The sequence below is a fragment of the Acanthochromis polyacanthus genome, chromosome 6, assembly GCF_021347895.1.
Source record: "Acanthochromis polyacanthus isolate Apoly-LR-REF ecotype Palm Island chromosome 6, KAUST_Apoly_ChrSc, whole genome shotgun sequence".
Lineage (NCBI taxonomy): Eukaryota > Metazoa > Chordata > Actinopteri > Pomacentridae > Acanthochromis > Acanthochromis polyacanthus.
The window spans coordinates 40,581,026-40,608,947 of record NC_067118.1 but is presented as its reverse complement, the minus strand read 5'-3'; the positions used below and the strand labels follow the sequence as shown (position 1 = coordinate 40,608,947).

Below are 27,922 nucleotides of genomic sequence, written 5' to 3'. Positions count from 1 at the left end.
TTACCTAAATAACTTAAATGACCAACGAGAACTAACGGGGAATCCAAATATAAGAGCCAAAGCTGTTAAATACATGTAGGAACACATTACCAACACTAATACCAAAAATGACTGAACTTAAAACGTTTCTCGGATAATAAACATCAGAATTACAACATTTCCAACACATGAGAACAAAATCTAACATCTACAATAAAAGCAGAACTTGAAAAAACAAACGCCTTCGCTTAAAATCAGTAGAGCTGAACTACGGGAAAAACAAAGCATGCAGTCCTCTCTTCACACTCTGGATCTCCCCCTCAAGCTACAAACGGTACAAAAGCACAAAGAAACAGTCAGGGGAGACACTAAATTTAAAATCTTACACAACATCATCAGGAATGGATGTTATGTTGAGGCTCTAAAAGCAGCATTGTTCTGCTGACAGGGTGAAGGACGCAACATGAAAGGCAAACAGAAAGCCAGTCTGAGTGTATCGGGTCTATTCAGTGCTGAAGAGTCTCCTGTGTTTGCGTCTACTCACCATCTCACTGAGGAGTCTGTCCTGAGCTGACTTCATGCCTTTTCTTATCAGGCACATCTGTAAACAGCAGGCAGAGCAGCAGGGATTCAGGGGTGGTGACAGAATATGAGACAGCCGGAACATGCAAGCGGTAAAAACACACAAGATAAGCAAATGTGGAGAATAACTAGGCACGCAGACAGAGGTGATATGTTCTATTTATAAAAATAATACAAGAAGTGTGAATAAATGTGCGTACTTAAAGCTGAGCGCTAGATTTGCCCAGCTAATCAGTCTAACACTGGAGTGAATATGAAGCACGTTGTTAGACGTGAGCTATGAAGTTACGGTCTGAGCGTCAGACCTGGGATGTGAAGATTCTCTCCTCGTACTCCAAGCTGGGACACGTGTCGCTCTGGAGGGCTCTCTTCATGGTCTCGTTTCTGGAGGGAAGAGGACAGACAGTCACGAAGAGACAAAATGGTCGGGAGAACTTTTCCCTGGACGTCTGACGTTACGGTGAGCGTATTGCGTCATTTCCTGTTCCTGTTTCAGCACTGTGTTGTGGTGTTAGCATGGCTTCTGCTTCTTCCTCTCCCTCTCCCTCTCTCTCTTTCTCCTGCTCAGTGTGCCACATGTTTAGTTATTCCTCTGCCTCCTTTAGTGATAACGATATATGTAATAAGTGCAGCCTTTTTGTAGTTCTGGAGGCGAGGCTCTCCGAATTGGAATCGCGGCTCCGCACCATGGAAAATAACCCGCTAGCAGCTAGCCAGGCCCCCTTAGCCGGTGCGGACCGCAATAGCTTAGCTTGTGTAGCATCTGTTAGCCGTCCCTTAGCAGCGCCCGAACAGCCGGGTGGATGGGTGACAGTTCGTAGGAAAAACAGTCCTAAACTCAAGCCTGCTGTCCCGGCTCACCACAAACCGCTTCATGTTTCTAATCGTTTTTCCCCGCTCAGCGACACACCCGCTGAGAAACCAACTCTGATCATTGGCAGCTCCATAGTCAGAAACGTGAAGCTAGCGACACCAGCGACCATAGTTAAATGCCTCCCAGGGGCCAGAGCGGGCGACATAGAAGCAAATTTGAAACTGCTGGCTAAAGATAATCGTAAATATAGTAAGATTGTTATTCACGTCGGCGGTAACGACACCCGGTTACGCCAATCGGAGGTCACCAAAATTAGCGTGGCATCGGTGTGTACTTTCGCCAAAACCATGTCGGACTCCGTAGTTTTCTCTGGACCCTTGCCTGATCTGACCAGCGATGACATGTTTAGCCGCATGTCGTCGTTTCGCCGCTGGTTGTCTATGTGGTGTCCATCAAACGACGTGGGCTTTATTGATAATTGGAGCTCTTTTTGGGGAAAACCTGGTCTGATTAGGAGAGACGGCATCCATCCCACTTTGGCTGGTGCAGCTCTCATTTCTAGGAATATGGCTGATTTTATTAGTACTCCTAAAGCATGACAACCCAGAGTTAAGACCAGGATGCAGAGCTGTAGTCTTACACACCTCTCTGCAGTTTCCTCACAGCTGTCACCCTCCAGTAATTCAGTTAATTCAGTTAATTTTATTGAGACTGTGTCTGTCCCCCGACCACCAAAATTCAATAAATTAATCAAATCAAAAATATACAAAAGAAATAGTAACCACAAAAATTTAATAAAAATTAATACCTCTATTTCAACAGAGCAAAGAGACAGGAAAATTAAATGTGGTCTGTTAAATATTAGATCTCTCTTGTCTAAATCTCTGCTAGTAAATGAGTTGATAACTGATCACCAGATTGATTTGTTCTGTTTGACTGAAACCTGGTTGCAGCAGGAAGAATTTGTTAGCCTAAACGAATCAACTCCCCCTAGTCATATTAACTGTCATATTCCTCGAATCACAGGCCGAGGAGGAGGAGTAGCAGCAATCTACCATTCTAGTTTAAAATTGAACCAGAGGCCTAAACCTGATTACAGCTCATTTGAAAATCTCACTCTTAGTCTCTCTCATCCAAATTTGAAAGCTCAGAAACCAGTTTTATTTGTTGTTATATATCGTCCTCCTGCTCCTTATTCTGAGTTTTTATCTCAATTCTCAGACTTTTTATCTGAATTAGTGCTCAGTTCAGACAAAGTTATTATTGTGGGTGACTTTAACATTCATGTTGACGTAGACAGCGACAGCCTTACAACAGCTTTTAATTCATTATTAGACTCAATTGGGTTTTCTCAACATGTAAATAAACCAACTCATAGTTTTAATCACACTCTTGACCTTGTCCTGACTTATGGCTTAGAAATTGAAGAGTTAACAGTATTTCCCCAGAACCCTCTTCTTTCTGACCATTTTATGATAACATTTCAATTTAAAGTAAAGGATTGTTTAGCAGCTGAGAACAAATATCATTACAGTAGGTGTTTGTCTGACAATTCAGTATCTAAATTTAAGGAAATAATACCCTCACTGTTTACTTCAGCAACATTTACTGATAAATCAGAAGGCAAATATTATTATTTTACCCCCACAGAAGTGGATTATTATGTTAATAATGCTTCAGCCTCACTGCGTACAACTCTTGATAGTGTTGCACCTGTAAAAAAGAAAGTTATATCTCAGAGAAGACTTGCTCCTTGGTATAATTCCCAGCTGCGGACTTTAAAGCAGGCATCCCGAAAGCTGGAAAGAAAGTGGTATTCCACTAATTCAGAGGTAGTGTATGTGGCTTGGAAAAATAGTCTAGTAATCTATAAAAAAGCTCTTCATAATGCCAGGACAACTTATTATTCATCTTTAATAGATGAGAACAAGAACAACCCTAGGTTTCTCTTTAGCACTGTAGCCAGGCTGACAAAGAGTCAGAGCTCTGTTGAACCTTGTATTCCTTTAGCTTTAACCAGTAACGACTTCATGAGCTTCTTTACACAGAAAATAGTTATGATTAGAGATAAAATTAATCTGGCCCTTCCTACAAATGTCACAGATGCTTTTGAATTGGCTGTTAGACCTGATGAATCTTTAGAATTCTTCACTCCTATATGTCTCTCTGAACTAATTTCAACAGTTTCTACATCCAAACCATCAACATGTCTTTTAGATCCTATCCCAACTAGACTCTTCAAGGAGATTTTACCTTTAATTAATTCTTCAATGTTAGATCTGATTAATCTCTCTCTAGTAACAGGCTATGTACCACAGGCTTTTAAGGTTGCTGTCATCAAACCTTTGCTTAAAAAGCCCACTTTAGATCCAGATGTGTTAGCTAACTATAGACCGATATCCAACCTACCATTTCTCTCTAAAATTCTGGAAAGAACAGTTGCAAATCAATTGTGTGAACACCTACAAAGGAATAATTTGTTTGAAATGTTTCAGTCAGGCTTCAGAGTGCATCATAGCACAGAAACAGCTCTAGTGAAAGTTACTAATGACCTTCTCATAGCATCAGATAATGGACTAGTCTCTATACTTGTTTTGTTAGATCTTAGTGCAGCGTTTGACACAATCGACCACAAAATTTTATTACAGCGTCTAGAATATTCAATTGGCATTAAAGGGACAGCACTGGATTGGTTTAAATCCTACTTATTAGATAGGTTCCAGTTTGTGCATGTCAACAATAACTCTTCTGAGCAGACTAAAGTTAATCACGGAGTTCCTCAGGGTTCTGTCTTAGGACCGATACTTTTCACATTATACATGCTTCCTTTAGGCAATATTATTAGGAAGCATTGTATTAACTTCCATTGTTATGCAGATGACACACAATTGTATTTATCTATGAAGCCAGATGAAACTGATCAGTTAGCTAGACTGCAAGATTGTCTTAAGGACATTAAAACCTGGATGACTTTTAACTTCCTACTGCTAAATTCAGACAAAACTGAAGTCATTGTATTTGGCCCCAAACATCTTAGAAACTCGCTTTCAAAGCAAATAGTTACTCTGGATGGCATCACATTGGCCTCCAGTACTACTGTGAGGAATCTTGGAGTTATTTTTGACCAGGACATGTCCTTTAACTCACACATAAAGCAAGTCTGTAGGACTTCCTTTTTTCACCTGCGTAATATTGTAAAAATCAGGAACATTCTGTCTCAGAGTGATGCAGAAAAATTAGTTCATGCTTTTGTTACTTCCAGGCTTGACTATTGCAATTCCTTATTATCGGGTTGTCCAAATAGCTCTCTCAAACATCTACAGTTGATCCAAAACGCTGCTGCGAGAGTACTGACAGGAGTTAGCAAAAGAGATCATATTTCCCCTATACTTGCTTCTCTTCACTGGCTTCCTGTTAAATCCAGAATAGAATTTAAAATCCTTCTTCTGACATATAAAGCTCTTAATAACCAATCTCCATCATATCTTAAAGATCTGATAGTACCTTATTATCCTAGTAGAACTCTTCGCTCTCAAACTGCAGGCTTACTTGTTGTTCCTAGAATTTCTAAAAGTAGAATGGGAGGCAGAGCCTTCAGTTATCAGGCGCCTCTCCTGTGGAACCTGCTCCCAGTTTGGGTTCGGGAGGCAGACACCCTCTCTATTTTTAAGACCAGGCTTAAAGCGTTCCTTTTTGACAAATCTTATAGTTGGGGCTGACTGGGTGACCCACAGAGGTTCGGCTTGTGTCTTCATTGTACAGCTGACTCCTTCTTGGACGTCCCTTCGTTCTGCCCCTAGTCATGCTGCTATAGGCCTAGGCTGCTGGGGGACTTTTCTTGACGCACTGAGCCCTTCTCTATCTACCTTTACATTTAATATGTATACCGTTATTGCAGTACATTCACTCTGTTTCCCCCTGTGCTATTTCTCCGAGTGTCCCTGGTCCCAGAGCTGGATGCTTCAGATCTGCGGTCGATGTTCCACCAGCTGGTCCAGTCTCCACCATGTCCACTGTGGGATGCTGCTACTGACCTTCCACCAGCCCTCTGCTTCCAATTCCCTTTTTCCACGAGTCAACTCTGCATCGCCTTCAATATACTGTTATGCTAACTTACATACTGTTTGAATTTTACTGCTAGCTATATAAGGAGTATGTTTAATGTCAGAGCCGTACATCATAAGAGTAAACTATGAGTCAGTTTTCAATGTTAGCTTATACTTTGTCTGTGTCACATATCCTGTCATGCATGTATTCAAATGTGTGTTGTGTTTTCCTTGCTTTCTCACCCCTCCCTCTTCTCCCATCCCTCCCCCTTGCCCTCTTCTGTCCTTCTCAACCCGCCCGGCCAGCAGGCAGATGGGTCCCCCCTATTTAGAGCCGGGTTCTGCTCGAGGTTTCTTCCCTGTTAAAAGGGTGTTTTTCCTTGCCACTGTCGCCTTTGGGCTTGCTCTGGGGGTCAGGCATATGGGTTCTGTAAAGCGTCTTGAGACGATTTGACTGTAATTGACGCTATATAAATAAAATTGAATTGAATTGAATTGAATTGAACGCCCAAGGTAAAGCAGAAATGCATATATTGTGTGGGTGGAAAAGGAACACAGGAAACAATAATAAAAGCACTCTGTGTGGAAAACGATTTCTGGTTTACGTGACACGACAGCAGTATTTAATGAGTTAAAAATGGTTTCTCTAAACAGCTTAATTTGAAGCTGTATTTTCTATTTTATGCGTGTTTTTACCAGTATGTAAACACTTCAGAATTCACCGTTAACCCCCTCCACTGTACGTCAGTGATGCAGAATCAAACAGATTTTTTTGAACAATGCCTGCTAAAGCAGAACGTCTACAATAAAGCATAGGTTTAAGCATTTACACTGATAAGCCACAGCATAAAAACCGGTGAGGTTCCAGAGCTCTCCTGTCCTATTCAGAGCTGTCTGACGTACACTACAACATGCAGATGGCTCTAATGTCCCTCATAAGTCCCTCAAAGTGAAACTACCTGGTAATAGCAGCAATGTACCTCAAGGTTCAAGGTTACTCTATCTATCTATCTATCTATCTATCTATCTATCTATCTATCTATCTATCTATCTATCTATCTATCTATCTATCTATCTATCTATCACAGTGATGATAAGTAAAAAGACAAAATAAAATAATAATAATGATCTCGTAATCCAAGAACTTCAGCAAAAAACAATCTGACTTCCCGTTTAGTTCCAGTTGCTTTCTAATGACGCCTCTAGGATTTCCTGGTAATATGACAAACCGCTGACAAAATACAGTAAAAGACTCAGCCGGAACAACAACAACAGTGACTTTCCTGCATCACGTGCTGTATGGCAGCGTGACTAAAATAGCCACAGTTCCATTTTTAACACCATCACTTCTCAGAATCATGGCGGCAGCAGGTAAGAATAGACTGTACGCGTTGCGTTTCAGCAGAAGGAACTGAGACTTGTGGACGGAGGGAACAAAGAATGGGATATTTTGAATTTTAAACAGCATATTTTGAGCAGAGTTAGTCATAAAACTGAAACTGATGTGGGGTACGCTTGAGCTTGTCATGTGAAGAAATGCTATTTTTATGACCGGCCACTTCTGGGACCGTATGTGCTAAGAAAAGCGCAGAGGGTGAGGCAATGAGGAATGATGGTAAATGTGTGTACTGACTAGAGAATGGTAGATGACGGCTTGCTAACAAAATATCAGTAACCCCAGCTTAGTCATACAAAGAAGCACCGTCGACGTCTTTCCGGAAAATAGCTTTAGGGAGCATGTTTAGTTGACGATGATAAGCCTGAGGAAAAATGTATTTCCTGTCACACTTTTTAATCCTTCTTTAATGTTTTACAGAGTATTTGGGTTCAAGCCTGCGGAGCTACATAATCCGGTGCTCACACAAACACACACAAGCCTAAATTTTACCTCTTGGTTTCCTGCTCCTGGTAAGAATGAAAAGCCAGAGTCTGCTTTTTCCAGTAAACCTGTAGAAAAAAAAAAAAGAAAGAGTTGAAACAGGTCAAATCAACACATCAGAATTAGTGGCAGTCTAGCGGAATAATGTATGGTGAGATATTTCGTGTTACATAATATAATTTTCCACACTTTCCCTCAAAAATATCACACAACGAGTGCGTGTCTGTGTGAGAAAACCAACTGACAGAGTGAGAAACGTACAGCCAGGTCTTTCTCCATGCTTTTGAGCAGTGTGTCTTCCTGCTCCAATTTGCGGATCTCTTCAAAGAGGACGTTCTGAAGGTGTCCAAGCCTTTCAGTTCTAGATAAAGAAAAAAGAAATAATACCTTTAAGTGACAGAGTAAACCTAACGCTGCTTTAGAAGACTGACCGACTGCTTTTACTGCTCAGTCATTTTCTCAAGCAGCCACATTAGTGACGAATTAGTCATCAAATTTGGTTATAACTTAGCGGTACCAAATGTTAAATTTGCTTATTATTTTTCATATCTATTCTTGAATAAGTGCATTAGACAGAAATGTTAGCTTTATGGCTCGCTTACCTGCGTTTGTTAACCTGCTTATTAATGGAGGAGACGTGCTGCTGAAGGGTCTTCAGGGACTGTTTGTTGTAAACCTCCACCTTGTAACGGTTCTAAAGATGAAATAGACACTGGTTCAATAAGACTATCAGTTAACAACAGTTTAGCAGTAGAGAATTATTAAAATAGAGCTAAAAAGAGGTAAGAACTGTTCAAGACAAGTCATGAGAGCAGAATAAACCCTATCAGTGCTCTCTCTAACACACACGGTCACCTCGCCTGAAACATTCTTCCCAAACAAGGCCTCGTTACAACACAGAATGCCGCATGTTCTCCTTTCCTGATGACTTTATAAACGCGTCTTTGCATGTCTAACCTGAAACTTCTTATTCAGCTCCGAGCTCAACTTCTGACACAGGTCACTTGGGTTTAAAGAGCTTTCTGGCAACTCTAAATCCTCATCCATGTCCATGTCTCTGTCCACCACTTCAGCCTCCCAGTGACTGGAGCTCATGGGGGAATAAGACATCACCTGGCTCAGCTCGTCCACACAAGACACCTCAGCGACTGTGGGCAAGAGTGACAGAACGGCAAGGAAAACTAAAAAGAAGACACTGAAAACCTCACTAGATGACTACAGTAGCTACTTCTATCATTAAAAATGTTTTTTAACTTTGTGTACGACGACAATTTTATTTTGGTACATGCTAACATTCAATTTTTTTGCAATTATTTTAGCAACTGTTCCAAAAAAGGAAGAGATTCTCATTGCAAGATCTGTTCATTGCCTAATTATCTAACACTGAATCTGATGTCTAGATTAAAAAAAAAGCAAGTAAAGGGTACCTTTGTCATGAGTTCTGTCTCTTGTGGTCTTATCCTCTCTATTTTTATACTCTTCTGACATTCTCTCCCTGATAACTTTCACAGTTCCCTTTGGCCTGTTTTTCTTGTTGTCCTCTTGCTGCTCTCCCCAGCTCTGGGCCTGACCGCGACATCTAGCTGCTGAAATAATGAGGAAATATTGTCAGAGGTGAAAGATTGACTCCTGCTTTAGTTCCTAATCTTACATTAAATGTCTTGTATATTGCATCCAAATCATCAACTGAGAAATCATGCAGCTGCCTTATGGGATAGAGCTGACTGTGATTACAGAATTTCACAGAGAAGAATAACACCAACGAAAGAGAGCCACTGATTTTTGGATGGGTGTTATTTCATCAAAAGATTTAAAGATCTTATTTCAGACACAGGATCATTTACTACAAATTTTCCAAGTACAAAAAAATATGTCTCACGGGATTTGAACAATTTTCTTGGCTTCATCCGAACAGAAGCCTGCTCTCTCATCTTGCTTTTCTTTCTTTCTTCCCTCTCACCTTCCTCAGAATCACTGGATGAGGAGATGTGGCGCTTGCGGCTCGGTCCTGTAACAAGAGTCACGCAGAATAATACCGTACCAATGATACGACGTCTTCTTAGCACAAGGATTTTCTCTAAAAAAGAGCAATGATTTGTACCCATAATGACAACTTATTATATGTAATTTTATAAGAATTGCACTCTGTAGGTGGAACTGATCGGTGGAGTTAGATTATAGGCATTAGGAAAACAGAACAAGTTGAAAACAAAAGATATTTTACCTGATATAAGCTGTGCATGCTGTAGGTCTGGGTATGAACGTGGCGTTTTCTGTCAGGGCGGACAGTAGCATTTTAGTCTCTTGTTTATTTAAAAATGCAAAAACTCTATTAGTAAACCATCTTCAGTGTTTCCATCCATCCAAACATCTGTCCAACGAGGTATAACAATACAATTATATAGAATAAATTTCAGTGAAGAGCCTTCACCTCTGTTTTTAGAGACACAGTCAGAGAACCAGTGGAGCTGTCCTTCACTCTGCTCGTCACTGCTAATGACTTAGCGGACGATCGGCTCGTTGAAGCTAGGGACGCTGAAGACACTTTACTGAAACCAGAGTGGTGACCATAGTTAACGCTCTCTTCAGGTAATGGTGACTGAGCAGGAGAGGGCACAGGTGGCTTGTCCAAGTCCAGAAGTGTGGATGTCATGAGGAACTGAGTGGACAGGGACAAAGGAGACTGAGGTGCAGAGGACAGGTGCGTCGTGACTGCACACACCTGTAAACAAAATGAAGATTGGAGGAGTACGGTGCCTGATTAGAAATTACAGGCGAGAAGAAATATGGCAACTCATCGTGCGGTTATATAATCAGCATGTCTGCCATGGATTAGTGACAGTAAATGACAAAGACATTTTCTACAGTACGTTAAGAGGCATAGATGAAGTGCTGCAGTGCTATTATCTGCTCTGCCTGGAGTTTAATCATGCTACTTAACTGTTCAGAACATCACGAGCAATTCCAACATTTTCTACATAATTATGTTATGTATTTATCAGGGAATTTCTCAAATGGCCCAACCACGAGAATGGCTTGATTTATTTTGTGTCATGTCACGTGAGCTCTTAAAAAGTGCAGGATTCAGCAGTTTAGGATTCATTATGTCTGTTTAAAAAGAGAACCCCAAACATCGAAAGATAGGGATTCAGGAAGACAAATGTTATTTCTGTTTTCTCAGCTGGTCTCTGAATTTCAGCCACCAGCGCTCAGGTTACAGACCTACTTCCTTAATCTCTAGGTTACTGGTAAGAATAAGTCACACCACCATTCATGTTACTCGAGGGGTTCTCACGTTGGTTACTGCCATGTGACGTCAGTGACATCCACGTAGAGTAAAAGTATGTGAATCACTCAAAGACGCTAAATACCATACTCAGTTGGGTTTGACCGCAAAAGCATTCTAGGCTGTGCTGACCTGATGTGCAGGGTTGTGAAGAAGCTTTAAGTACTTGAACAATGGAAAATATCATGACTTATTTAACAGTTAACTCATTGCAATCAAATCCATATTTGGTTAGTCTATCCTTTCAATCTGTTAAGAGCTGCATTTTTCTTTCTTTTCATCAGACGTACATCATACTGGAATAAATTGCTATTTGCAAAGGTAAAATCTTAAAAGTGATTTTAAAAAATTACAGCTGTTTTTAACAGTGTAATGCAGATACAAAGACACAAAACCTGACTACTTTTTGTTCTGCGACATCTAAAATACCTCAAACTTTTGCACACTACTACACTGAGTATCTGCATGTCATTCTAACCCCTGACACTGAACGAATGAGAGCAACATACAGTGTCAGTAAGGTGATGTACCTCTGCTGCACCAGGTTTACTGGGAGGACTGGGTGCAAAGGTTTGACCTCCCCGCGAAGACAGAGAGTGGACAGGCTGGATGGACAGAGTCTTGGATCTGCTGCGCTTTTTTTCTGCGCTGTAGAAAGACGAGGGCTCGCAGGCTCCTTTACTGCTGGCTGTGGAGCGAGGTTTGGGTAGCAGCGGGATCGGCGAGGGGGTGTCCTGGCAGAGAGGGTTAGGGGAGGCAGGGAGTGGGGACCCCTGTGGGCTGAGGACCGGGGAGCAGGTCAAATCCAATGTTGGGTCTGACCTGCCATGAGCTGCGAGGGTCCAAAATAAACACAGATGTTCAAACAGCTGGCTTCAGAAGTTGAACAGAGAGCAGAAGGTCAATACATACATGCTTTTCTTCATATCAATTTACAGTGAAGAGGCTGGAGAGCAATATGGCTCTTTACGTAACACTTTTTGTGTGAAGATGCATCAGTACTAAAGAGAGATTGTATCGTCTGCCAACAGGGTTAATATAAATCTCTAATAACTAGGACGGAAATGGTCAAATAAATGTATTATTTAAAATAGGTGCAATAATTTCAGTTTTGACTGAAGAATAGTCTCTACTATACAACTTCCTTTGAGGTGGGACAAATGTAAATCCTCTTTCTGGTCATGAATAAGACTGATACCTTAGTGGAACAGAAACAAAAGCAATATACTGTACGTCAGTGATGGGAATTAAGGTCTCTAAAGAAATGTGTGGCCGCTGTGAGGAAATTAACAATCCATTTGATTAACTATGAATCATTTAAGAGATATTAGCTGATGTGAGCAGTTTCTAATGGCTGTTATCTAACTCTGATGCCGGTGACTAGCTTTCCATAGACTCTTACATCTCATCTTCTCGATGAAAGGAGGAGACGGACAGAAAGAGGTCTGGCAGGAAGCCCAGGAATCCTTCAATGCACTCATCTGTTCTTGGGCAGGGATGATATTTTTCTTATTCAACTTCGAAGTTTCTTGAAGAACGTTATCAGGCCTCAGCTGCTGAACAAAAGTGTTTCTGTTATTTAAGATGGCCGGTGGATATGAAACCTCTTCAGGGGCACAATGAGCACGCATGTGTTCAAGATCGTGACTCATTCCCAGCTTCATACAGCCAGAAAGTAACAACCTGATGTTTATCTACCCTTTGATGCTAAGTTATATGCAGTACGCCGTATACAGGTATTTATATATAATTTGGAAAATGGCTTGAGAAACCTGCCAGTTATGAATGTTACAACATTTTGACCATCAATTTTTTCATCTGCTTGATTGAATGCTTCAAAGTGCACATTTTGCAATAATTCTGCGAAGCACAAATGGTGCCAATTTGCATTTATTATCCATGCTGTGTAAAAGATGTCAGCGTTTTCTAAAATTAGTGACTGTCGCTTGTTCTACAGTATATGAGAATACTTTGGTTATTTTTGATCGATTTTTCTTTGCAGGACTGAACTAGAACGTGAGCCTGAATGCCAGTGAAAAGGTCTGGGTTCTCACCTTAAGACCAGATGTTTTTTTCAGATCTGACTGCTTGTTGCTGTCTTGTCTCGTGTAGCCATCAGCGGATTGCTCAGGCAATGTGTTCTTTCTCTTCTTTACCTGTGGAACCTCTGACCACGTCTTCTCACTCTTCCCTTTCTGGCCTACAAAATATTTCTGTTGACAGACAAACCAAAGACAGCTTTGACATTACTGCAACTGTCAAATGTTACTACAACATGCATTTGTGCCGCCAACAACATAATTAGCAACCAATCAAATGTCTTACAGACTTTACACGATTCAGCAGCAAGGTCAAGAAAGACAATGTGTCAACTGTCACCACATCTTACAACCAAGAAAAGTTGACTAAATATTTCTTGATCAGACAAAATTATTTGATTTCTAGACCACTGTGATGTATTGACTGTGATATATTCAGAATTTTGATTGTTCTGGAGGACTGTTACCAAATGCATACTAGCTCACTGTATTTTTACTTCACTAACATGATGGTAACAGTATGAATTTAAGCACCACAATCCTAGAAAATAAAACTGTGTCTGTTTGGCACACTGTAGTTACAGTCCCACAACTAGGTCAGAGCGTGTTGTTTACAAAGTTGATTACAGTTTGTGCATGTGGTGACACAGATGCTGTATGTTTTCAGACATATGTAGTCAGATGTCTGGAGGATTCTGAGACCTTGGAAGGAGGTTCCTTCTCTGACACACACTCTGTCACTAGCTTCACATAGCTTTTGTTCGGTTGTTTACTGGTCGTCCTCTTCGTCTTCATTTGGGCAGCCTCGTGAGTTTCCTCATTGTTCTTCAGATGATTGGTGGAGGAGAACTATTTGGAAGGACAGAAAAAAGGTGTACTTAACTCAAGTCTGCCCACCACAAATTCTGATCTGTAATAATCGATTAAATACCTGACTCCACATAAGGAATCTTCAGATTTTTGTCTTTCAAAAAAGTAACATCTAAGAAACATGCATTTTTAAATGGTGCTTGTTGCTTAGATAATCTATTTAAACAATGTTACAACTTCCTAGGCATTTACACTGAACAGTTTATTTGGTGTTTAATTACGAGTTTAGGAAGCAAGGTGTGAAAACACCTCATTTGCACATTTAACACACTGTTTGGAGCCATGATTTTGTTTGCCTTCTGGAAGTCATGTAGGTATGTAAAACCTTTGACTGACTCTAATGATGTTGAATTGTCTGCTCCATTGTAATGGTGACTTTGACCACAGTAATTAACATCATTACTTTAATCAACAGAATCATAAATTGTAAATGGTACAGGCAGATTCACAACACTTGATCAGATACAGATATTGGGACAAAACAGTGTCCCATATAGGTATGAGCATACATAGTTGGTTAATTTTTTAGTGGTCTTCAGAAATGACACAAACAATAAATGTAAGTCTATAAAATAAAGTAGTCCTTTGCCTTGGGACTGGGAGGCTTCTCTGGTTCTGACTGGCTGTCATCTGTATCCGGCACCCTGTAGCTTTTGGTAGAGATGGCTGCAGCTCTCCTGGGCCTCTTGCCAGCCGCATGTGGTCTGCTGGGTGCTGCTGCTGCCGGCTTCACCGTCTTCTTCGGCTTATCCAGGCTCGTCTTCCAATCGGGCTTCTTTTGGTACAACAATGACACACAGTGGCTGACTGGGACAGTGCATCACAGGGTTATAACATATTATTTAGGAAAAGCAACAATTCTCCCTTACCTTACTGGGTTTGGTGTTATTGGTTACGGTTTTTGGAGACGGCTGGAATGACTTTGGAGATTCATCTACAGTGAAATAAAGCACATGGGATCAGTAAGGTCTTAAAATAACTACATTATTATCCAGTGTTGGTGCTACATTTTTTAAATTCCAAGTCTGACTGTGTCTTTGTTTGCTTACGTGATGTATGAAGTGGGACAGGTTTGGCTTTGATGGGCGCCTGCCTGGAGTATTTGGTGACTTTGGGTTTGGGCTTCCTGGATGACTCTCTCAGCCAGCTGACCTCTGTCTGGGCATAGTCCGTATCCGTGTCACTGAACAGATGCTTTTTCACATACCGCTTGTTCTGAAACATACAAAGTGGCAGACAACGGACAATTGTGTGGTTTCCTGCATGAACATCAGACATAATACTTTTAATAAAACACTACAATAAGATGAAAGCATACTTTTGCCACAGGCTGTCCTTTTTTGTTTGTGTTCAGCAGTAGTGAAGAGTTGTGGATGTCACTGCCAAACAATTAGGAAAAAATGAAATCAAGCAGATTTTAAGACAAACGTTTGAGGAAATAAATAACTGCATTCCTTCGTAAATATGTCCACAGGGCAACTTCCCCTACCTGCTTGACATGGCAGAGGTGTTAGTCTGGGTTTTGTTTTCTCCCTATAGTGCAATCAAAGAGGCTTTAAACACTGCAGTGGCGTTTTAAGCACTTAGACACGATACATCCAAATTAATAAAATAACAAATATGAGAAATATTTACCCCAATGCTCAATGATGCATCAGTACTGAATTCAAAAACTGAATTTCTGTCCAAAAGAAAAAAAACACATTAAGGTAGTAAATGTACCCTAAAATGAACTGAAAGCCAAAGATTTATCCAAATGTTCCTCAGATCTTTTAACTGGGTCATCTTACATCTTTCTGACAGCTCCAGGTGTGTCTCTCTATAGCAGATAAAGATCAGATTTCAGAAAACAAGCAAGGCAAAAGTGATTCAAGTGTAATATTATTCAAGCCAAGCCAAATCATAAATCATGTAATAATCACTTACATTAGCAGTTGGTAACCAGCTCATATTGAAGATTGGTCTGTTACAAAAAATCAACAGTCAGTAAATGGCACTTGCATGCCAGCTAGGTTTTTTTTATTTTTTTTTATTGAACAGAGTAGAAAACACGCAGTCCCTATATGTGTATACCTGCTGACGAGAGGACGGCTCCAGCTCTGACGAACTGTTTCTGCAGTGTCTTTGCCTGTGGATCGGGTTTTTCTCTCATAACGGCTGGAGATGAGTTTCACCATGCTGCCTGCAACTTCTGCATCTCTCTGAGTGGAGACAGCAGCAGTAAGAATTACATAAAACAAGAAAACAAACATTAAGAACTCTGGAATGGAATTTATGCTGCACAAATTCACAGAAGTCATACTTTGTCTTTGCTTGAAGAGGTCCTCTTCGTTTCAACTTCAAGTTTGGTCGATATTCTCTCCTTTGCTTTGACTGTGACGGCGTCTGGTTTCAGTGATGTCTGGCTTTTGCTCTTCCCTTTAGCAGAGCTATTTCTCGGGGTCTGCTGCACTTCGGGACTACACAAAGAAGAAATACGCTTGTCCCCTGAGCTTTTGTCTTTAGAGTCTCCTCTGACGTTAGATGATTTTCTCTCGAGTGCAGCTGGCTCCTGGGGTTTAGGATTTTGACTTCTCTCATCGAGAACCTGCTGCAGACGCTTGGTGAGTTCCATGTGGAGCTCCTTCTGACGGACAAGGGCTGAGTTTGAAACTGACCATCTCTGCGCTGAGGATGGACGCTGGTCCTGCTTCTCCACCACATTTGAATGAGGTTCTAGACAAAAAAATTGGATTCAAAAACAAAAGTTAAATTTAATCATTTTTAAAGTAGCGAGGTTTTCCATCTCTTACTAGCTTTTCATGTGCACAAAACACATTGACACCTTACAGACAGTGATAGTACTGGATATCTTGTTTACCAGGTTGTGGCAGAGGACTACTTTTCTTCGAGGGCATCAACAGCATTTCAGAAACTGACAATTTCTTCCAACTAGAAGAGCCGTAATTTAACACATCAGCATATTTAGACATAATAACGACAGACAGTATTTACACACAAACACATCCAACATAATGCAGAGCACTGGCTGACCGGTAAAATTACCGGGCTTTGCAAAAGTTCTGTTACACGGTTTCATGATCTTTAGAGACGTTTACACGTCGGAGTGAAAAATTCCATTAAACAAACTGATAGTTCTACCTTATAGGCAGGTGTCATTAACACAAATTTGTTCTCCGGTGAAGTTGTATCAAGATGGAAGTCAAAAGAGTTGAGATATCTGCTCTCCTTCATGCTGAACATCAGCCGGATGACCGTCCTCAGAGTCGCGGAGAGGCTCAAGAATGGTGAAGATCTTTCAGATGATCTTTCAAGAATGGTGAAGACCTGAAAGATCTTCACCATTCTTTAGCCTCGACTCTGGGGACGGTCATCCGGCTGATGTTCAGCACGAAGGAGAGCAGATATCTCAACTCTTTTGACTTCCATCTTGATACAACTTCACTGGAGAAAAAAATTGTATTAAGGACACCTGCCTATAAGGTAGAACTTTCAGTTTATTTAATGGAATTTTTCACTCCGACGTGTAAACGGCTCTAAAGATCATGAAACCGAGTGTAACAGAACTTTTGCAAAGCCCGGTACAAGCAGAGCGAAAGGTCTTTACACTGCTTACATGTTTCTCTCCTTTCTGGGCTGGGTGTCAGGCACAAAACTAGGCTCTGTAAGTAAAAAGATCAGTGATAGGTTCAGAAGCATGTTATAAATAACAGTGTAGCTTTAGTTCTTGAGTAAAAATCATCACAGCGATGGCATACCCAGACATTTATCTTCTCCTTGTTCAGATAGAACCAAATCTACTGCTTCTGCAACCGATATGTTCTGCAGGGCATGAAAAGACAACAAATACAAGTGAATGAAAACAAAAAAATATGTACAGCTACCCCCTACAGTTTAGGATTTGAGTTATCAGTTGAGAAGACGCTACTACTTTTGTTTTACCTGCTTCACCGTATTCACAACACTCGGTGTTTACACAGCAACGCAGCAGCAACAGATTGACAAGCTCTGTCTTGTCTCAAAGTAATCCAGGCGGAAACAAAGAGGTGTAATGGAAACAGAGAACAGCACAACACCAGACAGCGGAACGTATTTTGACTCATGTTAGTTGGCTGCTCTCACATTCTCAGCTGCAGGGCGGTTAATAACCAACTGCCACTAAACTAATACTGAACATGGTACAACTTGCTCTTCTGCTGTCCGCTGTTTCTGATACTTGAGCAGTCAAAAGACAAATGATAAGATAATCCTTTTATTACTCTCCGTGTACGGGGAAATTTCCCATGTTACAGCAGCACAATAAACAACAATAAACAACAATATAATTACAAGCGTAATAATATTCACAGTAAGTTCAAGAGTGTAGAAGGGAAAAGTGGCTTAAGGAGTGATGTAAAGTACAGAAACATTCAAATGGTGCAGGAACTGTGCAGATTATGTGGTGAAAGATGATGTGATAGAATCCAGTTTTATGTTAACATCAGCCAGTGATGCTGATGTTATAAAGTCTTATAGCAGCTGGAATGAACGACTTGCAATAGCGCTCCTTCTTGCAGATCAGGTGTCTCAGTCTGCTGCTGAAAAAGCTACTTAGAGACTTCATAGTGTCATGCAGTGGGTGAGAGGGGTTGTCCATGATGGATGTGAGCTTTACCAACATCCTCCTCTCACCCACCTGATGAGCACATTCTTATTTTCTCTGACCCTGTGGAAATCAGATGTTTTCGTATCGCATGTCCCTGGGCATGAACTAATGAAACGCAACAACACAGCAAATAAATATACGGACGTCAAGTTGACAGTGCCAACACACTCACACACCAGCTTTCTGAAGGCAGTGCTTCCAAGTGCAGATTCTATGCTCTATACTGATTTGAGAGGCTGGGTGAGAACTACCGGTAGTTCTTTCAAACATTCTTAGGATCTGGGGTTATCTGGTCTGCACTGTAGTTTGAATAGTAAATAGTAAAAATACTCTAACTGAATAGTTCCAAAAGACTGCAAAAGTAGCTTTAGTAATATCAGCAAAAGGACGTTATTTACATGATTATATACCTTTTTGTATTTGCCTGTCTTGTTCCTGACACCCTGTTTGGAGGCTTTGCTCTGTTGAGGTGTATCCAACTGAGACAGAAAACATGGAAGGTAACGTTATGCTAACATTTCAAAAGAAAAGCATAAAATGATGTCTTGTTTCTGAGCGACCATTAAGAACTTCTAGAAGTATTTCAAACACTGATGTCATTTGTGTCGTATGTCTAAGTGCATTGTTTTCAGTATTGTGTCATACCTTTTCTTCCACACCAACTGCATTTGCGCGGCCAAGTTTTGAGTTATGACTGCAAGTCTTAACAGCTGCTTCGCGCAATCGGCCCATCTCCTGTGATGACTTATCCTTTCTCTTGGCTGGTGTGTCTAAAATTGTGAAAAACAATATTATACTTGAAAGATGAACGCATGTGCCTCGTTTCAATTGATCTCCATGAACAAAAGAACAGTGAAAGAGAAAAGACAAAGAAGCTTCTTATCAGAAAGACAAAAATAAGAATCTTGATATATGTAAACAGACAGGTTGAATATAATCAGTTAGTCAGTAGTTTGGGAACTTATTTACAGGCAGAAACTATCTTATCTGATTCGAAAAGACGGGAAAGAAACGGTTGTAATTCCACCTCAATCTTTAAATACACTCTAAGCACTTTCCTTGAGTGTGCGTGTCTAGAAAAGTCATTCGAGAGTAAATCCTTGCTTGTGCTGTATCTACTTTCAGATGCATGTCGCTTCGGATAAAAACATCTGCTAAACGAAAACTTTGAAGTTTGGTTTCTTGAGATACAATCAGTTTATCTGTCTCACTAGGCATGCTTGTGCGTGATTCCATCGCAAATAAGCTAATTACTAACTAACTGTTTGAGCACATTTCAGACGACCAAGGATTGGTGACACCATGAAGTTAAAGCAAAAGAATAATTCTTGACACTTTGTTGTGTCACCTACTTGCTGGCCAAACAGCGACAGAACTGCTACTATGTGCACTTCCTACAGCACTGCAGCAAACTAAAGTGGCGGACTCCGAAATCCTCGACTTGGCAGGGGTCACCGTCTGAAAATAAGATCAGAATGTGTCTGTGAGTCAAACAGATGTAACATGATTTTCAAGCAATTCCATAACTGAGTGTTACAGATCTAATCCTTTCCATACACAGTTAATACAGGGTCATTCACGCAATAGAAATATAGAAATTCTGCTGTCAGGAGGCATTCATAGTCTTCAGTGTCAACGGTTCCTTCATGGTGCAAATGCTGGTCAGCAAAGGATTAAGCTTGATATGGTTGGGTTCTTCTCTACGGCTCCTTCTAAGGACTGGAAGTGTCAAGTGCTCATTTTTTACAGAAGGATGGCATCCCATAATTTAGACTTATTGGAATTCTTAAAATATACAGCTAAAATACAGAATGGTACATGATAATAGCTACAAAATGTATTTATCAGTTGCCCACTGTTGATCATCATAAATGACGTCAGTTTGTTTTCGATCTACAGCTGAGTCATCTTTTGCAGGCGTAAAATATGACATTACGTTCTGCATTGTTAAATTATTAGTCATCATGATTACATAATAGCGTAAAAAACGGTAAATTATATTGTACATAGACGTACTACGACTGTATTACAACTTGACAAAGTTTTTGCTCTGTACAAACAGAAGCCTGGTTCTGTATGTTTATGAGCTCACTGAACTGTGAAAGAACATTGTCGCTAACAGAACTACATGCTGTGTTGGAGCTTGCTACACTTAACCTCTACATTTTTGATTTAATAAACAATAGAAAACAGTTTAACCTGTACATGTGTTGCCGGGGGAGGCAGTAGGTAGGGGACCGTGCTTCTCTCGCTTTCTCCAAGGGACACCTGGCTCTCTGGAACAACCTGTAAGAATAATGGCAAAGAATGCAAACATATAATCGTTTCATAATGATGACAGTTTGCACATTTTTCAAGATGTTCTCAGCAAATCTGACACATTAAACCACATTCTTTCTCTCAAAATTCTCTCTGAACTTGAACCAATTTTATGCAAACCTGATCATGCCTCAATACTGTGAAACTGTCCCCCAGTTTTTGTCACGTTAACAGATTTTGGCATCGCCTTATAACCGTATATGGAGAGCAATATCTTTATAAACCAGTATTTACCTGTGTACTGTTCACCTCCGTTCTAGTTTTAATAGTAGTTTTTGATACAGATGTGCCCTGACAAAAGAAAAAGAAAAAGATTTCTTAATGTAAATCACCAAATTGATCATGATTTCAGGGGGTGCCAAGATTTTCTCAACAAGAAAACATAATAAATTATTATTAGAGCTGCATTAAGTGGAGATAGAGTGAGTAAGCATTGGCATCTCTACTTTGTTTGTCTTGAGTCCATAGACGTTACGAGCCGCCTGCTGGATGTCCAGGGCGGAGCTGAAATGGATGGTGAGACTGGATCCTTCCACCGAACCAACAACCACCACTTCTGACAGCTTTACTTGCAAGACTTGCCTCTTGCCCGCCACTGGAGGAAAAGAAAACTGTTTTAAAGCAAATAATTTAAACACGTGGCAAAGCAAAAACGATAATAGCTTCATAAAGTGAAATGCTCTCGATTAATCTGCTCTGCTCCATTCCAGACTAAAGCCATTAAAGATACACACATTTGTCATCTAAAAATCAAAATTCCCGAGAAATGGTATTAGATAGGAAGCTCTAAACTGATTTTTACAATTACTACGAGTAAAACAAAATGTCACAAGGTAATTTTAATTCAGTTTCTGTCATTTTCAGTGGGCTGTGAATTTGCCCCCTTCACAAGCAGCATAATTATGATGTGCTGTAGCAGACAGTTCTGTTTAACTACACTAGAAGTAATGTAGGTCTATTTTACCTGTTGTCTCAGAAATTTGTCTCATGCTCCAAAACAAATCCAGAAACAAACTGTTTCCCTAAGCCATGGTTATGACAGTATTAGTCATGCTAACACTACTGTAGCATAAAGAATATCTAACTATCAGCACTAACTTTAACAGCTAATGCCTAACAAGGAGCTTAACTTAAGTTGCAATCATCTGTAAAATACTAACGTTAAACAAGACTTTCAGAGCACTAATGCCATAACATTACCCAGCTGGAATTTATAATAACAATCACACTACTTAACGTTAGACTCCCGAGAAATGGCCTTGCTGCCTATCATTCACTGAAGCAAAACAGCTTAACTTTATCCAAACTATTAACAGTTCCAGCTTGACATATCATCATAAAAGCCAAATGAAGAAGGGATTATTACCTTAAGACCGCTGCAAGAACTTACACAAAAAACCTATTTGGGAGATGCATGTAATACCATCATACACTAAATATAACTGTGCTGACTGACTAAAATTAGCAGCAAGCGGGATGAGTGAAGTAAACACAAATACAGTGATCTTGTGCTTCGATTACCTGTGACTGTGTAGCTCTGGACTTCATTCTCATTGATGCATATTGTATCCCAGTGGCCCTCCTACATGAAGGTCAAACCACACTTTGTTAGGCTCCACTAGATGGTCCATGTTGGTTGACCTTGCACAAGAATATATTGGCATCCGCTGCACAGAAATGTTACTAACCTGGTGATCTTGAGGTACCTGCGTCTCTTCATCTGTCAAGGAGAAGTAAAAGGAGATGCTGTGGCTGCCAAGGTTGAAGTCAATCCAGAATTCCTCAAGATTCTCATCTGATGGCATCAGCAGCTGAGAAAAACAACATTTTTTTCTTTTCAAAACACCAACTAAAACTCTTAAGAGCACTATGAATTGCAGCATTCAACCATAGAAGCATCTTTAAAAGCAGTTTTAAAGCAGTGCATACATCTAAGAAGATTTTTTTGAACACAGACAGAATGAGCTGATTGTATCTGTGGACATTCACTTATGGAGTGATTCTAATTCAGTCTTTCTCTCACATTTATAACCACAGAAATCCAGTTGATACTGACCTCATGCTTGCCCAGATAAACTTCCAAACACGGGTAAGAATGCACTCTATAGAGAGGACACAGCTATTCAGTTATTGTGCATTTGGTCCCATCAAAAACACTAAAATACTGCGTGTACTCAGTGAGTTTAACAAAAGATAATGTTACAAATAAGCTGACAAAATATGCACTGTCTGTGTGTGTGACATTGCTGGTGAATGTGGCTCATCTATGACCAAAACAGTCATTGTTATTCCCTCTGTAGAGTGAAAGCAGTAGAGTTACAGATATATAGAAATATTCATCTTTTGAATCACAACTCTAAAGACTCTTCAGGTTTTTCACACCATGTCGTGGATAACAGTCAGTTATGGTATGTGTGTACCTTCTCCTGTCTCCCTGCATCCCGTTCACCATGTTCAGAAACTTGCGGCAAGCCTGAAATTACAGACAGATACACCCGATTCTACATAGCCGGGTATGAATGCATATGAGAAAAGGACCGTAAATGATCTAATTTTACCGTCTCAAACTCAGAATCATGGATCTTTGCAAAAGCGCTGGCCACATGGCCCATGCTGAACCATTGATCTGCCTGCTCTCTCCTCTGGTGAGGAGTGGCCATTCTGCACAGCGCCTCCATCAGGGAAGACTGGAAGTCATAATCTGGAGAAGAAAATAAAATAATAAAGCAGACTGTGTTGTACATTGTTGTACCTAATCATGGTTCTCTGTGAAGAGAGAAAAAAAAAAAACTTACCACCACCATCCAGTATTTGAGAAGCTAGTTTGATCCTGAAGAAAAAAACAAAGGTTCAAAGGCATGTCGATATTATAACAATGAGTCACAATAATCCTTTCTATGAGCTAACGACTGAGACGTACATGAGATCTGAGGACTCCTGTGATGTTAGGATCTTCCTGTCTTTCTTCAGCTCCACTGGGATTTTGTCGAGAATTAAGTTAAATTTCCGAATTGCCTGTTGGAACATTATTAGTAAGTTTATTTATGAGCAAAGACTTCAGTCTGTTAGACTCAAAGTTATTATCAAAAAGTAGTTATTAAAACAAACTCTAACCTCTTTTTTAATCAGGATGTATATTCTGGGGTCCACTACCAACTGACCAATGGGATACAGGAAGCACTCAGTGACTTCCCATGTTCCTGCAACAACAAAAAAAGAAAAAAATGCTGTCACAATACTTACATTGTTTTCTTAGATATTCAGATTCAAAATGAACTTGTTTTGAGAAGCTCATCTAATATGATAGATGCTCATTTTCCTCCATGTAATTTTTTCCTACAAACTAAAACGACACAAGTGCCCTTTTCTGCTTTTACAATGTTTATAAACATTTAGAAAGCAGTGTGGAATATATAGGGCTAAGTGAAGACAATGCATACTGATGATGGAAGGAAAATAAAGACAAAAATATACCAGCATACCCTCTTTACATGCTTCGTGTACCACCTGAAATAAAAAGAAGAGACACAAAACACCAGCAGATTAGGAAAACTCATGCGTTTCATCGTAGAAAGTGTGTTTATTATTAGACACCAGCTCACCGTTAAGGCGTTTAAGAAGTCCTCGGAGAGCGTGAACAAGGTTTCATCCCACTGCAGGCCACACCGGATCCACAGCTGCCTGCATTTCTCAAACCACTGCAGCATGTGCACAAAAGAGGTTCCAATAACAAGTAAGTAAATAAACTTTTAGAGCTCCTAAATACGATGTGTCTGCATGTATCAGATCAGGGGTGTCAAACACATTTCAGCTCGGGGGCCACGTTCAACGCAATTTCATCTCAAGTGGCGCACCAGTAAAATCATAACTTAATAACTGATTAATGACAACTCCACATTTTTCCTTTGTTTTAGTGGAACAAAGTACATTCTGAAAATATTCAGATTTAAGGAATTATCTTTCTTCAAAACATTAAGATCAACCTGAAATTTCTTAAGAAAAGTAAGTTCAATTTTAACAACATTATGCCTAGGTTTATCATTTACCCATTACAATGTCCAAATCACAGAGTTTCTACAAAGGAAGGAAAGAGTTAGTCACAGGTATCTGAAACTGAACAATATAGCATTTTACTTTAAAAAAAAGACAAAAACAACAAAAACACAACAAATATTTTAAAAATGAGATTCAAACGACAAAAGCGAGAAACAAAATGACAAAAAAATGAGACACAAAACAAAACAAAGAACTTAAAGTGACAAAAAATGGACAAACAAATCAAAAAAATGACAAAGCATGAAACAAAATGACAAAAAAGCGGCACAAAACAATGAATAAAGCAAAACACAAAATGACAAAAATGAGACAAAAAACAAGCGAGATAAAAAGGAAACATGAAACAACAAAACGGGAAACAAAACATCAAAAATGAGACCAACGATAAAAGTCAGACAAAAAAAACAACAAAAACAAAACAAAATGTTACAAAAACAAGACACAAAATGACAAAAAAGAGCAATGAGAAGTACAGTATTTTATTTTATGATCAAAACAACTTGTCATGGTCTAGAAATTATTTTGAATTTATAGTTTTACAAATTTACAATCTACAGTTAGTGTCTTCTGTATGCAATTTTTACACTTTACAAAGTCATTCCGCGGGCCGGATTGGACCCTCTGGCGGGTCGGTTTTGGGCTGTGGGCCGCATGTTTGACACCCCTCTATTAGATGTATACTTATCTTTTTGATCAGGCCTTGAGCTATTAGCCCAGATAGTCCTTGGTCGCCTGGTAGTTTCAAGTTTTTCCCACACTTAGAGAGGCTGGCGAGACCCAAACTGGCTGATGTGACATCTCTTTGAGCCAAACACTAAAGAATGCCAGAACAGTTGCATTAAATCCACCAAAAGCAGAGCATCAGGGTGTGGTCGTGAGTGTGCTGGACTTTATCTTACCCTGTTGACAAGCTTATCCAGTTTGGTGAGAAACTGTTGGGAGCATTTCATTGGGATCTCCTCATAAATGTCCCTTTGCAAGAATATTTGCAAGGCTTGGGCATTCCCACTCTTCAACCCCTCATCGATGGCATTCTCCAGCTACACGTAAAAGAGGTTTTATTAACGTGTACGTTTTGCCATTAGTTCAACGAGAACTATTTGAGTAATGTCTCCTTAAATTACAGTACTGTTGATCAGTCAAACTGTATAAAACTTGCATTCCCACCTGATTGCTCTGGTGTGGTATCATTGTTGCATCTGAGGAGCTTCAGTGTCCTTTGGTCTCTAATCCTTTATACGACTGAAAATGAAAAAGGCAAACATAAAATTAACAATCTTAACATTACTTGAACAGATATTTAGCCTCATGTATAGGCTAAGTCAAGTAAAATCAACACAATTTATTTCCTAACCTATTTAAGGCATCTATCAAACTTGATGTGAGGTGGGCTGGATGAGCTCAGTGACTTTTAATATGTGTTGTCTGTCAATTTGTTGCTGACAATCAAAACATTTTGGTTATCACTTAACAGCACCAACATAAGCTGTGAGCTAGGCTGTGCCAAAAAGGGATTGTCTGCTGCTGGTTAAAGTTGTATTTCCCTGTTTATATACACCCCCTGTCAAAAGTTTTGAGATGGGTTCTAATTTATTTGAATGAGAAAGTGTCTCAAAAAAATTGACAGGGGGTGCACATCTACAGCTGGATAAAACACAGTGCAAAAGAGATAAACAAACAATCTCTTTTGCAAATATCCTCATCTCTGTGTCATTGTACCTGCTCTGTGCCTCAGAATATAACAAAAAAAAGCACTGAAGGACCAGTTTAACTCACAAAATGCAGTTTTGCACTTGTCAAAACAAAACTGGAGCCCCTATTTGAACTGAAATGGTATTATAGCATCAAAATTACTTGATTTCATTCATGAGGGCTACATTTTAAAGGTTACCAACAAGAAAGATTAATTTGCAGATGGGTTTTTACATCTAAAGCCTATCTGCAAATTAAGTCATTCAGTCTAGCTTCTACATACGAACAAGATTATTACAAAAAATAAACACATAGAGCAGAAACATTGAAAACAATACTTTAATACTGCCGCTAATCTTAAATGTGATTATGATGTAAACATCAATTACACGGTTACAAGAAACTTACAGTTTTACAGACTAAATCACAATCACCGGGGACCTAATGTGTATTTGCTGGTTTTGACTGTATGCAAAAAATAAAAGCAGCTGGAGACATTTGGAGACGGGTACCGATTGGTTTTTGGTAGAATTTCAGGCACCACAACTCCGGGAAAAACGCCGGTTAGCCGTCGCTTCGGTTGGACCAGTGCCTCCGCGTCAACAAAATCCACTACGTTTTCACCGGTTCTCTCTTTGTCAACCCTCACCAAACGTAATTCCAAGACCTTCTTTACATATTATATATCATGAACGATCGTTGTACACATAAGCTTAACCATTACTCGCTAACTAACCTGACATCTCTTCTCCCCCAAAATAATGGAGCTAGCTAAACGTTGAGTACCTGCTGCTAATGCTAGGAAAGCTACCTGCTAAAAATAATTTCGGACAATAAGGCATCAGCGGGCACCAAATAACTAAAAGAGTTATATGACGTTGTACTATTCACATTGAGTTACTTACCGTGTTATTAATTTTCGCATGAAAACATAACGAAATACTTATTTTTTGACAGTTTATAAACGCAAAACCCCGCGAAGTCTTTCCGTTATTCACGGAAGCGCGTGACTTGTGTAACGTCCAATCAGAGACGTGTTTACTTAGAGCCTGCTGTCCTGGTTTATTTGTTTGTTTGTTTTAGACATGCCACAGTATCACAGTGGTAGAAAACGGAAAACAAAAACACACAAAGTGAAAATATTTGTTAACTCCTACCTGCTCCATGCCATTGCATCTCATATTTTACTCTTTTCTGTTGGCATCAAACTTCATCTTTTTGAGTCTCTTTAGCAATCCCCTAAACACCTTTACCTTTCCACATAATCAGATTTTTCAAGCAGTATTTCTTTTGTATACTTTCTATACAACATCTACTCTTCATGATGGCACAAGCAAATTAGGTTTTCAAATTGAAATTTCCTCCAAATTCATAGTTTGCAATGTGGCTTCTGAACAGTTGTTGTATGCTGATGGAATCGCCTTGGACCAATCACACTTGAAGCACTTTTTGCACTTTCTAAAGGCTATTCCTTATGTCTGAATTCTTGCTTGTGTTGTACGTCGCTTTGGACAAAAGCGTCTGCTAAATGAAACTGTAGAATTGTATCAAGGAATGACTTGTGGTTTGCTTTGAACTGTATTTGCACAATCCTGAAACTCACTAAACTTCTCTGACCTCTTTGCATACAGTCTGTGGTTCTAAACTGTTTATATATATAGTCTGGTTCTAATCTGTTTAAAAACAGTCACGAGTGGTCAAAACTTTGGGACAGG

General features: G+C 39.8%; 1 protein-coding gene across 1 annotated transcript; it reads right to left on the bottom strand.

Annotated features, from left to right (window-relative positions):
* Nucleotides 1-31: 31 nt before the first annotated feature.
* On the bottom strand, nucleotides 32-27,861 carry sycp2 (synaptonemal complex protein 2). Its single transcript, XM_051949759.1, has 47 exons — nucleotides 27,113-27,861; nucleotides 25,683-25,757; nucleotides 25,415-25,555; nucleotides 25,201-25,329; nucleotides 24,062-24,166; nucleotides 23,942-23,966; nucleotides 23,574-23,659; nucleotides 23,380-23,474; nucleotides 23,255-23,289; nucleotides 23,018-23,160; nucleotides 22,880-22,932; nucleotides 22,516-22,561; nucleotides 22,166-22,270; nucleotides 21,981-22,041; nucleotides 20,906-21,054; nucleotides 20,694-20,750; nucleotides 20,340-20,426; nucleotides 19,493-19,598; nucleotides 18,786-18,910; nucleotides 18,551-18,619; nucleotides 17,254-17,317; nucleotides 17,112-17,157; nucleotides 16,356-16,426; nucleotides 15,798-16,210; nucleotides 15,569-15,696; nucleotides 15,422-15,458; nucleotides 15,286-15,314; nucleotides 15,131-15,176; nucleotides 14,985-15,028; nucleotides 14,814-14,874; nucleotides 14,545-14,710; nucleotides 14,365-14,429; nucleotides 14,070-14,270; nucleotides 13,328-13,474; nucleotides 12,641-12,799; nucleotides 11,989-12,139; nucleotides 11,117-11,418; nucleotides 9,732-10,022; nucleotides 9,525-9,573; nucleotides 9,180-9,308; nucleotides 8,258-8,448; nucleotides 7,903-7,994; nucleotides 7,562-7,661; nucleotides 7,310-7,368; nucleotides 867-945; nucleotides 524-580; nucleotides 32-304 (listed from the first exon to the last, which is right to left on the bottom strand). Exons 2-47 carry the CDS (start codon nucleotides 25,704-25,706, stop codon nucleotides 248-250), a joined length of 4,875 nt encoding a protein of 1,624 aa, XP_051805719.1. The 5' UTR covers nucleotides 25,707-25,757; nucleotides 27,113-27,861; the 3' UTR covers nucleotides 32-247.
* Nucleotides 27,862-27,922: the final 61 nt, after the last annotated feature.